The 13819-nt window shown below is 35.8% G+C and overlaps 1 protein-coding gene across 1 annotated transcript in view; it reads left to right on the plus strand.

Moving 5' to 3' along the window:
- The window catches only part of LOC107713046 (beta-1,4-galactosyltransferase 2-like), a 92003-nt gene that overhangs the window by 3333 nt on the left and 74851 nt on the right, over nt 1-13819 (plus strand). The window contains exon 2 of the mRNA XM_016518465.1: nt 11377-11809. Within this exon, the coding sequence (XP_016373951.1) occupies nt 11473-11809 (337 nt within the window). The 5' untranslated portion in view covers nt 11377-11472. The remainder of the gene's footprint in view (nt 1-11376; nt 11810-13819) is intronic.

Below are 13819 nucleotides of genomic sequence, written 5' to 3' on the forward strand. Positions count from 1 at the left end.
TATATATATATATATATATATATATATATATTAGATGGAAAAACCTAAAATGGACATTTGAAATTTTGCATTTGAAACTGACATAAAAGCTAACATTAAAAGTTGCAGTACAACTTAAACTAAAATAAAAAAATAAATTAAAGCTAAATAGAACTATTAAAATACAAATTAAACATTAAAAACATAACAAAAATACTAAAACTTAAACTAAAATTTAAATGAACACTAAAAATACGAATAAAATATAATATTAATAAATATTACAATCATATAAAAATAATGCAAGCAAAAATGATGTGAAGCTCTTCGATTAATTCTTGTGTATTATTTAATCTATAAAGTGAGTACTTTTATGTTTACGGATTGGCTCCAATTACTTCCATTACAAGTTCCGAACTGTAACCCAATATTTGATTTGTTTTGTTGTTGTTTTCAAGAACAAGGAGGCACAGATTGAACTCATTTTTTGTAGCAATTAACTGCTAACTAATTTTGTTAAACTGCAATGATTAAATATTACATGGTTTTAACTACAGTATTAATGACATATTAGTATCATATTATTTCCATTTTTACACCTCTGTATTTTTCAGACCTCTCATTTTCTCGCATAGTCAAGCTATTGTAGAGAGGGTAACACAACACAACACAACACAACACAGGATCTTGTAAGTGATGTTTACATCACAGGAGTGAGTTGAATGTGTTTTGAAAAGTGTAGGCTACACTCGTGGTGAGATTGAAAGTGTAGCTGAGTGTGTCTTCAAGCACCATTCAGTATAATCTGAAATTGATGTCACGTTTGCATCCCACTGAACAGGTGCTGGCCACAGATTTCCAGCCAGAGGAGGATGGAAGCCTGCAGGCAGACAAGCACACTTTTAATGTGGAAAAATCATCTTAGGTCAAGGAATTTTAGGCGGATATTTTCAATATGTGGGCTCTTAGCTGCCTCCCACTCAATATGAAGCATCTAATTAAGCTCATTTTAATCGTTAGCGATTAGTGGGTGGGGTTTTCTTCTGGGATGTTTTGCTGAGTCTGACTTTGTAACCCAATTTGAGCTTGACAGCTTTAACTAGAGTATTGCCAAAGCTGTTTGAAGCGTATGCAAAACAACTTATGCCTGTATTATGTTACTTTTTTAAAGAAAATTGATGTAGGGTTCCTGACTGATTTTAGTTTTTGTTTTAGTAGTACCTGTGAACGATGCATTGTTCTGTTGTGTATTTTTTCCTCTAGTGTAGTTAATATAAAAAAAGACTAGAAATGTAAAGCAGGCAGTGTTTTGTTTGGAGAGAGTAGATATTGTTCCTAAGCACTCCCCCTGTCTGCCATTGGTCGATGAAACAGATAGTCCCACCCCCAAACTCACACCATTGGTTGAGCCATGTGTTGAGTTGATCGGATGCTCAAATGAATATATCTGTGTAACACCTAGTGTTATACTTTAGATAGAAGCAAACATTTTTACATTAAGCAAATAATAACGTAATCGTAAATGTACATCACAAAATATTGGCAGAATGGAGAACACTTTAGGCTATTAGACAATATTACTTGTCAATACGGTGCAATGTTCAACTTATAGGAGTGGCAACATGCCAATAACCTTGATTAACGAAGGTCTTTATGTCCCAGATCCATATATTCCTGTAGCGAATATCAATATCTTAGTCTGATTCATTAAGATTTTATTAAGAGTCAAATTAAAAGTAATAAAAAGCGACCTCCTCTGTTTTTAACACCTCTCCAGATTTGAACAGGATGAAACGCTCTTTACATTAATAGAAGTGTAAGTGTTTTATGAAGTGGCATGTAGTGTATGTTGTTTGCAGAGCTCTAGAGCACAGGTTTAGGGATGTGTGCCAGTGTGAGGTGAGTGGTGTCATGTCCACAGGGAGGCTGGGATTCAGAATAATGAAATGATAGCCATAGGCCAGTGACTCTCAGCTCGACTCTCTTCACCTGCTGCCATGAGTGTTTATCAACTCTTTAGTCCTGCACGGGTATGACGTCATGCCACTGACCCCTCTACCTCACATCCATGTGGCAGTGCTGGGAAGTGAGTGAGTGGATGCAATCCCTTTTTTTTGCTACTAGTTTGTGAAAGTGAACATATTTTTTGGCCTTCTGCAAAAAATAAAATAAATAAATAAATAATTATAATAAAAAAATGGCAGTATATAATGCAGTGCAGTCTAATTAAAAATAAGACCACAGTGTGACTAATTATATTTGTTTATGGTGTGACATGCCAAATACTGTATCATATTATACTCCTGGTGTAATGTCACACCATATTATGTTGCATGCTGTTAGAACAGTCTGCAGCCTAATTGAAATAAACTACCATTCTTGTAGCATGTCCACTTTCACAGAGCAACAATGCTTTGAATGTACCAATTTCAACATAGTAGAAACATGTTTTGATGTTTATTTCGAAATTCTCAATAGACATTTATGAAGCCTTAGGGGAATATCAGTATCAGATGAAATCCTAGAGCTTTCTGACCGTCCATAGACAGCAACGCAACTACCACACGTTCAAGGCTCAGAAAGATAGTAAGGACATTGTTACAATAGTCTTAGGTCTTGGGTCTAGTCTTAGCTCTACAATAGGTTATGTGGGTTTGGAACGATATGAGGGTAAGGAATTAACAAACATTAACAAAATTTTGTTTACTGGTTTAAAAAAACAAAACAGGTTTCTATTAGAGCCCGACCGATATATCGTTTTGCCGATATTATCGGCCGATATGAGCCTGTCGCCGAAGCACCTAATTCGGGGGATCCCTTCAGCTCGAGGAGCCCTCTCGAACGCGAATCGAGTGTACGTCTAGAGGCCTGCTTTCGAATGAGACCACCCCCGCGTCGATATCCACCGGGGTTCGGGAGTTACGGGTGGTTACATTTGCGGTCCGGTGCCGACCAATCAAGCGTTCCTGGGGGACTACCGACGTGCGGAGGGTGGCGAATTTGGTGGAGATCCGCCGGCTGAAGGGATCCCCCGAATTTGGTGGAGATTGGGCGCGTTCGCGAGATAGTGACACCAGTCAACACTTTCACTTCAGTGTTGGTATCGGTATCGGCCCCAAAAAAACCATATCGGTCGGGCTCTAGTTTCTATATTATTCTCAAATATGCATAAAAATGTGTTGAACATGCAAATGGTAAATTATATGGATCTTTATAAAATTATCTGCCAATATCTGGCAGCTATAGGTTTTGGAGCAAAGCAATAGAGATTTTCAGCAGAAAACAACTATAATGTAATTAGTTACATTCACACCTAACTAGTTCATACATGCCTTCAAGTGTGATAAGTTTCACACTCTTTGGTGTGAGATATTGCTTGGCTTGTTGCTGGCCTCAGAGTAAATTTAAGACTCTAAAAGTGTGTATGCCAGTGTTAAGAGAAAATGAGTGATTGCCATTCCTTACAAATATATATTGTTTGAATATTCACACATTTATGGTGTCCATGTCAATTCATTTGTAGAATTTATAGCTGATTGACAATAGATGTTTGATGGGGTGCCAGTAAATACTGTTTTCAATATGTATTCTATACAATATGTTTTCAATACCTTTCTATCAAATTGCAAATCTATCAAAAAACTGTTTAATTTTGCTTGTAGGGAATTTACTCGTGAACTTTGCACATAGTAGATATTGTATGAAATGAGCTGTTTTTTAGTGACAGTCCATAAATGTTTTCTGTTATTAAGTCACTGGGTTTTGAGCTCAAATTTCACTCTATGAAGAAATTACCTGTCTGAGTCATCTACTCAAATCTAAATCAATTTACAAATAATGGCTCTCAAGTTAAATTTAACCCACAGTTCTCGTCTTGACATCCCCAATAAATATAATGTTGTGTGGTGGCAGTTCTCTTAATGGAAGACAATTTCAAAATGATTTGTAAAAGGCAAAATGTGCATGATTGTAGTTCTCTATTTTCAGATCAAATATGCTCGAGTAACCCTACCCATTACTTATTTCTTTGGATTTATAATTTGGGTAGTTTTCCAGAAGTAAAGCATTGGAGAAAACCCTTTTCAGTAATTTTGCCCTTCATGCTGAGCTGATGATTTGTTCTGATCATAGTGCTGCTGACAGTTGCAGTCCCTCACACATGTATGATGAAGTTTCCTGTCTGTTGAGTGGCTCACTTGGTGCTGCCACCCTATTAAACATGCTCTTGCTTTTAAACATCAAAGTCAGGGCCTGATTGGCGTCTCTAGGCCTAATTAATTTCTCTTAGGAGGAGCTGGATGGGTTGAATCCCCTCATGTCAAGTCTTAGCATGTTGTTTGAAAATGAGCCTGATAAGAGAGCGGGAGTTTTTCCATCATGAGGATGAGAAGAGCTCCGAGGTGAATTGTGTTTTCATCTACTGTATTTTGAATGAGAGCAGGAGGGTGGCTATAGGGCTTTTTAATCTTGGAGGAAGACCAAAATGGAAAATGCTTCTAGTAAAGAAAGGCACAGCTTGTTGGGTTGGGCCCAGTTTATTATTATTTTATTTTATTTTATATTTCTGCATTGTTATAAATGCTAAAAAATATGTTGTTTGAAAGTTTTTAATTGTTAATGGGTTAGTCTTCAATTAAGAAAACTTTACTTTCTCTTAGGTTGATTTCAAAAAGGAAATGGTTGAAAAATATTCCGTCCAGCTTTAAGCTGTTTTTGTCTCTTTAATTACATTTTTTTGGTAAATTTTTAGTATTAAAAATGTCTACAAGCAATAGTGGAGGAAGGTAAAATTTTCCAGATTTTTGGGGCTTGTTTCCTACTCGTATACTTTTTAGCTTTCCTTCCATAGTTTATTTATAAAAGGTGTTCAAATTAGGAAACTAGTTTGCACTTTCTCTAAGAAAAAAAACATTTTAATTTGGCATCACATCCAGCATTTCGGAGAGCAATTACATTTTTGCAAAAAATATATTTGGTTATGATGAAAATTAGAAGCAACAGGGGAGCACATGAGGATCAGAAAAGTAATTTTGCACGTTTTTTTCTCTCATGGTTTGAGAGTACATTTCATTGGATATCTGTTATTATTTTAGAATTATAGTTCAGTTTTTATAGATTCAAAACTGAACTGACTGCTAGCTAACTTGTTCAAGGCTTATTTCTCCAAAAATGTCATTACCATCACAAACACAATATCAGTGGCCATGATCATGTTTTTTTTCCAAGACATGTGACGTTTCATTTGTCAAGGTTTCAAAGAGTTCCCAATTGAAGAATCACCCAAATGCATTATGGCACATTAGTGTTTATCAATTATAGCCCTCAATACAATCTGTTGTCTGACCAAAACCAGCATCTGTGGTTCCTGAGCCATTAAATCTCACATTTATGCCTCCATCTAGCCAGGCAGTTTGTAAACAGATGACTTATGAGTCTTTTGTGAACTGCAGTCATTAATGTCATTTTGAATTATGGAGAAACTGGAGAGGCTGCCCACCTAAATCTCCCAGAACTCTGCGGTCTGTCCATTTTAATGTCACAATCACATATGGAAGTTACAACTGTGTGCGAAAGAGAGCATGAGAGAGTGATTAATATATTGTTGGAAAGTGCTGTAGGCTGTGGGAGATGGCTGGATCTGTCACTTCCTGATGCAGATGTGCTTTCTGGCACAAGATAACCCTCCCACTCCACCAGATGTTTCTTTATTGAGTCACTCATGCTGTGCTTCACCTGTTTCTTTTTCCATTCTAGCTGTTGCTTTGTCGCTTTGTCTTCAGGAAGGACACGGTACAATTCCCACACAATTTTTCTTCAAATCATGAATAACAACCTTGAATGACTATTCAGCGTTTAATTGGTGGCTTACAAGCTGTCCTTCTGCTCCCATAAAACTGTTTATGAAAACTAGACTATGGTGCAGAATGACACACTCATACGTTTGGGGTTGGTTTTCTATTTTAATATATTTAAAAATATATTAAATTCAGAAATTTCAGCATACATTACTCCAGTCTACAGTGTCATATGATCGTTCAGCAGTCATTCTAATGTGCTGCTTTGTTGCTCGAGAAACATTTCTTATTATTATCACTGTTGAAAACAGTTGTGGTGATTAATATGTTTGTGTATACCATGACTTTTTTCAGGATTCTATGATGAATAGAAAGTCCAAAATAACATTTATTTGAAATAGAAATCTTTTGTTACATTAAAAATGTCCTTGCTGTCACTTTTGATTTAATGCATCTTTACCAAATAAGATTTTTTTTTTTTTTTTAATCTTACTGATCACAAACTGAAAGGTACTGTATATTTGCCATTATATCATAATGTAATAAAAATAGGCTCCGTAATATATTTTGACTGTCATTTAAGTGTAGATCATTATAATATAGCTCAGCAAGCTTGCTAAATAACACTGTAAGTTCAATTTAAAACAAATTTTGTATAGGCATGTACTACAAAAACTTAAATCTCTTCTTTTTACTGTTTAGTTTACATTTGATTATTTAGTCACTTTTGATTTAATGCATCTTTACCAAATAAGATTTTTTTTTTTTTTAATCTTACTGATCACAAACTGAAAGGTACTGTATATTTGCCATTATATCATAATGTAATAAAAATAGGCTCCGTAATATATTTTGACTGTCATTTAAGTGTAGATCATTATAATATAGCTCAGCAAGCTTGCTAAATAACACTGTAAGTTCAATTTAAAACAAATTTTGTATAGGCATGTACTACAAAAACTTAAATCTCTTCTTTTTACTGTTTAGTTTACATTTGATTATTTAGTGAATGTTAGGTTGAAGGCCAGCATGAATAATGCAAACCAAGAAAGTGCCACTGTTCGGTTTGTTGGTTATAAAAAATTAAGCATATAGAAGCTCTACACATTTTGTTGCCAGTTTATTTGATGGATTCCCTTGTGTCGATGTAAAACCTTGCTTTTTTCCCCATTAGTTTATGACATAGGTGGGATGTAAAATATTAATTAGCCTCTATTTCTGGCTAATTTTGTTATGGGTCAGCCTGAGCTGCTTGAATTTGTGCTAGTGTCAATCTTTTAGTTTATTAAGTTTGTCTAATGTGGGAAAGTATGTGATTCAGGGGCTTGGCTTATTATTGATCCTGACTTTTATTGAGACCAAATTGCTAACTTCTGGAGTGTTCAAAAATATAACCTCATTAGCATTGATGTTTTCAACAGAGGCTTTGAGAACCAGTGCATGCATAGTAAGTCCCTCTTTGAGAGTATGAATAATATTACAGTTAAGTGGATATACTAAATTAATGAGCACAGTCCTGTGGAACTTATTCTAGGGCATCTGGAAGTGTTCCATTTATTGAAGAATTGATTAGATAGCATTTGAAAAGAGTAGCTGGTTTGATATTGCCTTATTAATTAATTTTATTGTCATTCTATATTGCTTTATTCCCAAAATGACTGTTGAAATTTAGCTATAAAGTGCTTTGATAGAAAGTTTTGTACTGTCTGATGGCTAAAAAGTGAAGCTAAGGAAATTATGTGTGGTAAGAACTTTGGAGAAAGTATTTTTGCTCAAAATTTTGCCAAGGGGGTCTTCTTCTTCTACAAGGCCTTTGGAGCTGTGATGAATATTTTAGGAGCTTTGGTATTGGGACTTCAGCATACAATATATTCTTTGAGACAAACTTCTAGTTCATAGAAGAGTGTACAGTTTAAGAATGATGTACTGATGTGAGTGTGCAACCACTGGACACTTTCTGTTCCATAAGGCCACAGGAGATGAAAAGACAAATGCAGAGAATTATGAGCTTGGTGGCTCTTTTTAAGTGCAAGTTCTATACACCACAAAAGTTATTTTGCATAATATGCGTGAAATATGCATTACCTGATTTGACATTTGTTTTTATAGTGCAAGAGTACAGGTGGAAAATGACAGTACCAACATTACACATTAATGTTAATTGCAATGTTACAAAAAATCTATTTCAAATAAATACTGTTTCTTTGAACATTCTATTCATCAAATAATGAGCACCAAATCATCTTGAGTAATGATGCTGAAAATTAAGCTTTCCCATAGCAGGAATAAATTACAACTTTAAATACATCAAAGTAGCAATAATATTTCACAATATTACTGTTTTTACTATATTTTTGATCAAATAATCGCAGCCTTGGTAAGCACAAGAGACTTTTTTTCAAAAACATCACAAAAACCTTGCCTACCCTAAACTTTTGAACGGTAGTGTATGTCTAGGAATGTATTTATATTACTCACCTGCAAGAAATGGACATGTAGACTTGTGAATAGAAACTCAACAAGTCTACAGGAAAAATAATACTGTATGTGTAACAATAAATAATTAATGATGTTAGATGTTGGAATCTATAGATATAGTGGCAACTTGTTCTTTATTGGGCCCTGTCTCCTTTAGAATGGAGATAAACAAACCCTGGTTACCACAGTTATCCATTCATTTATGAGGAAAACAAAAAGAAATAAGTGGGCATTTGCAGAAAGACTGAACATGCCTGAAAGTTGTTCAGTAGATTTTTTTTTAATATAATGAATAAACTACATTTTAAAAGTGGATGGTATTAAAGGGGTAGTTTACCCAAAAATGAAAATTCTGTCATTAATTACTCACCCTCATGTCGTTCCAAACCCGTAAGACCTTCATTCATCTTCAGAACTCAAATTTCAATATTTTTGATGAAATCCAAGACCTTTCTGACCCTGCATAGACACCAATGGACACCACCGCGGAGAATGACAGAGAAGAGAAAAAAATTGCTGAATAAAATCCTTATTTTTATTTTCTTTGCGCACAAAAAGTATTCTCGTAGCTTCATAAAATTATGATTGATCCACTGATGTCACATGGACGTCATGGACGATTTTAATGATGCTCTTACTATCTTTCTGGGCCTTGAATGTGTCAGTTGTGTTGCGGTCTATGCAGGGTCAGAAAGCTCTCAGATTTCATCAAAAATATCTTAAATTGTGTTCCGAAGATGAACGAAGGTCTTACAGGTTTAGAACGACATGGGGGTTATTAATTAATGACAGAATTTTCATTTTTGGGTGAACTATCCCTTTAAAGATAAAATGATTTTTTTGATTCAGTTAAAGCCTCATATTACTCTCCTTTAAATAACTTAATGATTTAAATAACTTAAGCAATTATGCCAATCGCTGACAATCTATAAAACATACTTCATTAGCAGTCCAGAAGTAGGTTCTTCATGTAATTCGATGAAATACAGGAATCCAGATGCTTCTGTATAGTCTCTCTCTTTGCTGTTGTTGTCTTCCTTCTGTCTGTTGACTCCTTGCACCCCATTTCCCTTTTTGTGACACCCCCCCCCCAGTCATCTTCTATTCTTATTTTGTATCTTACCTCTTCTCCCACCTCTCAGTAACAGTATTTTTGGCTTGTTCCTGTGTCTGTGACTGCCGGTGTGATTCATTATGGGGGTTGGTGAGTGTTGAGTGATTCCCTAAAGGAGCTCAAACCAGGCTGAGCCATGTGAATTGTGTCAGACAGTGTTTTTTTCTCCCTAGTGCTGATGATGGGTATTGCAGAGGAGTCACACGTTACGGTGGGCAGTGGACGAGGGTGCAGGCGAGGTGTAGTTATGAGCCCAGTCTCTGCAGGTGTTGAGAAATCCCATTATCCTATACGTCCTCCCCTACACGGTCAGCCTGTGCGTTAGCGCTTACAAGCTGCTGATGTGAGCCCCCCCATCCGAACTGCCGTGGGGGAGCTTTCAACAGCTGGCCATGTGTGAAATCAAGAGGCTTTCCCATCCAGTTTCATCCAGCGATCACGCCAGGAGAGAGTGAGAGGGAGAAATTAGCCGCAGGTCTCTGACTTCAGGCTGTAGTCTGTTGATTCGTAAACTTCCTTGCCTTTGGCCTCTTACACTTAGGGTTGATTGGAAAATCCCGTCAACATTGTAATTGCTCACAGCAAGACTTGGACAGCTATTAAGTGTTTTCTAGTTTATCCCAATTAAACCTGGAGAAAGCTGGAGTTTCACTGTTGCTGTGTAAATTACATTGTCTTGAATAGATTTTTCTTACATTTATTTTTGCTTCACATGGTTAATGGGGCTTTGAAAGTGACTTTAGACTTTCTTTATCAATATTATGCAGAAAAATAATGATGTGAAAAAGAAATTTTATGTTAAAGATCATTCAACTTCAGGGATAATTGTATTCTCTTTTTAAATGCATATGAATAATAATTGCCATGGATCTAAGTACAAAGCAGTCTTATTCTATAATTAAAGTCTGGCGTAACCCTAGTGTCAGTCCAACTTAAAAAATGTACTCACAAGCTTCTAGATTGCTATTGTTCATTTAATAAATTATTAATGATTAAAATCAGTGTTTCACAGCTGGTGGGTCTCTTCCAGCTGTGAACAGCAAGAAAAAACAGTTCAAAGTGCAAATAATAAAATGCAGCTAACTATATAGCAACATATCGCTAAAATAGCTAAATCAATCTGTTTTCCAAAATTAAAATTGACAAAAATTGACAAAATGGGCTTTGGTTAAACCATGAACTTAATATTAATATTACTGTTAATATCAATGTTTGACCAAAGACATTTTTGTTCAAAAGTTCGAAAGTTTAGCGTCAGAAAGATTTTTGACTGTTTTCTATTTTAATATATTTTAAAATATAATTTATCACTGTGATGTCAGAGCTGATTTTTTACAGTTATTACAGTCTTCAGAAATTATTTTGATATTTTGGAGTTTTGTGCTCATTTTGTGTTGAAAATAGCTTTTTTTCACTTTTGATAAACATAATGCATCCTTGCTAAATAAACAATAAATAAATAAAAATCTATTATTTTATATTAATAAAAAATATAATTAATTAAAAAAACTTTACTAGCCCCAAACTTTTGAACAGTAGTGTATATTTGAAACATTTTGATAGCATGTTGGATTGCCACTACCACTCCATTATAGAATCTGGGTGCTAAGCAAAACCAGTTGAGGACTTCTAATTTATGTAAATGCTATAAATGAATTAGGCTATGTTACATTCAAGCACACAAATTATTACCACATATACTACTGCAGTATTAGCACAGTTATAGGGAAGCTACTCTGACATCGTATTAACATAATTAGTGTTTGGTTAAACAGTAGCCTAATTGTCTGCTGCAATAGAGAGCATTTAAACCTAACAATACACAGTAGGGCCTTTCGCACCGCGGGAACCTTTTCATAGTACCAGAACTTCAGTTTAAAGATTTTTCTGCATTTGGAATTATGCTTTGTCTTTAGGCCTGATGGGTATCTGAAGTTTGGTCTCACCCCAACAGTGAAATCATAAATGCACAGGAGTCTAATAATAACTCCCCTCGTTTTTGTTTTGTAGGTGATATTAGTAAATTGCAGTCCGGGAGGGTTCAGCGGTGCGGAGAAGTGACGTTGACCGGATGTGTGTAGCGGAGCGTGCCGTGTGGCTTTGACCATGAGCCGGCTGATGTTGGGCCGGACCCTGGAGCGGATCTGCAAGGCTGTGCTGTTGCTCTGCCTGGTGCACTTCCTCATCATGATGATCCTCTACTTCGATGTCTACAGCCAACGCTTCGACATCTTCAGCCGTTTTAACAATGGCCGTGGAGCGAACAGCTCACGAGGACCCCACCACTACTACTATAATTTCTCCAGCGGAAGGCCCAACACTACCTTTGCAAGCTACCTGGCCACAGCTGACCATCTTCTGCCCAGCACCAAGCCAGAGGCCAACCACACACCGCCGACCCCTAAGCCATTACCGCCATGTCCAGAAGTACCTCCTGGCCTGGGTAAGTTCCTGTTGGTGTGGGCTGCACATTGACTCTAAATAGAATCAAAATTGTGACAAAATTGTGGCTATTATTAAACTAGAACTTATGGTCAACTACACACTGCAACTCATAATTTTGCCAAATGTTTTCCGCCAAAATGAGGGTATAACTGAACCACCAGCATATGATGTGTGAAAGTGAAAAAATTATGACAAAATATTATAATTAAAAACTTAATAAATATCTGATAGTTAGTGTCAACATAATATTAGTAAGAATAATGAAAAAGTTTCTTTATAACAATGAAAAAAATATTTTATTATCAATTGAAACTCTGCTGTCTGAGATTCCTTAGGCCTTATAGCTCTGAGTGGGATTAAATAATAAAAAAAAAAATAGAGATGCACGATATTGGATTTTTGCCGATATGCCGATATTTTGTACTAATTTTGGCCACTATCCGGTGCCGATACCGATATATTTCTTTATGTTTGGAAACAAAAACAAGTTTCTCCAGTGCAGAGATTATAAAAAATTTAATATATTACACATTAATGAATAAATCTTTATACAGTATAAAATTATTTAGCCTAATTTACAAGTGTCTTGTTTTATTCATGTAAGCTATAGCTTCTGACTTTTAACAAAACTGACTCATGATTTTATGACATTAATCACTGGTTTATTTATGCAATGTCAATGTTATTTGTGTATTTTACTTTCATTTTTATTACAAGTAGGCCTATAGTGCCCCCTAAATAATAAAATGCTTTACCGGATGGACATTAGGACCCGGGGGAGGCTGTTGATACTGCATGCCTAGTGACTGTTGACTTATCGGCAAGGCATATCGGCATAATTTTTCATATCAGGCCGATGCCAATATTTATATTTAAAGCCATTATCGGCCGATTCCGATATCAGTCCAATAACATCGTGCATCCCTAATATATATATATATATATATATATAATGTAAATTTAGAATAACACTTTAGTTAAGGGACTAATTCTCACTGTTAACTTGTTGCTTATTAGCATGTCTATTATATAGAGTATTTGTGGCGGCATATATACAGTATGCAAATTCATTCCCTGCCAGCAGGAGGTGCTTAGAGTGGGAGAAATAATAGACCGGGTTTCCCCGGTAAAGCTGTACACAAAGCAGCGCTACGCTCACAAACGCTGCTTTATCAGACATTACATGCAAGATGAAATGAAAATGATATCCAAAATTTTCTGAAGACAGTCGGTTTCCTTCAGAAATACAGTGATATAAATAGGGCTGTCGCGGTGAGGGAATTTCCCTTGCGGTAATTTTGAGTGGCTCAATAGCGCGGTATGCGGTATTATCGCCATACATATACATACTCATGTTTATTCAACGAAGTCAAAGCCTTTTGGAAAATCTATTTGTGGCGGTCAGTTTTTATATTGTGGCGGGCTGCCACAAATAAATCAATGTATGGAAAACACTAATAATAGTTATTATTATTATTAGTAGTAGTTGTAGGTAGTCTAAGACAGAAATATATTACCATTGTAGAACAACTGCACTGTAGACTAAAAAGTATTTCATAGTAAGTATATTATTTTACTTACTGTAGTAAAATTGCTAATTAATATTATAATATACTTAAGGTCAGGTGTTTTCTTAAAGCCGCTTTTCCACCAAAATTACCTGGAACAATTTGTCCCAGGAACTTTTTTCCCGCAGACCTGTTGCTGTCTGCCCATCGCAGTCTAAAGTACCGAGAAGATTAGGCAAATAGTCTGGTGATGTAGGTCTGCGCGCGTTTCTCAATACCAAGTACGCAAAGTTCGGACTTGCATCCTCGGTAGTTCGGACTTCGCAAGTTCAACTCGGGAGTGTGAACTCCCGCGGACAGGATGACTCAAGTCCGGTAATTCTGCAAACAGCAGCATACTTGGTAATGTCAGTCAGCTCGCCTTGGCTACTGCAATTTTCCTTACTGTATTTACAATAAGACGAAATATGATATCAAACACCACTGCCTCTTTTCGTTTT

Source organism: Sinocyclocheilus rhinocerous, unplaced genomic scaffold, assembly GCF_001515625.1.
Source record: "Sinocyclocheilus rhinocerous isolate Xijiao unplaced genomic scaffold, SAMN03320098_v1.1 scaffold2284, whole genome shotgun sequence".
Taxonomy (NCBI): Eukaryota; Metazoa; Chordata; class Actinopteri; order Cypriniformes; family Cyprinidae; genus Sinocyclocheilus; species Sinocyclocheilus rhinocerous.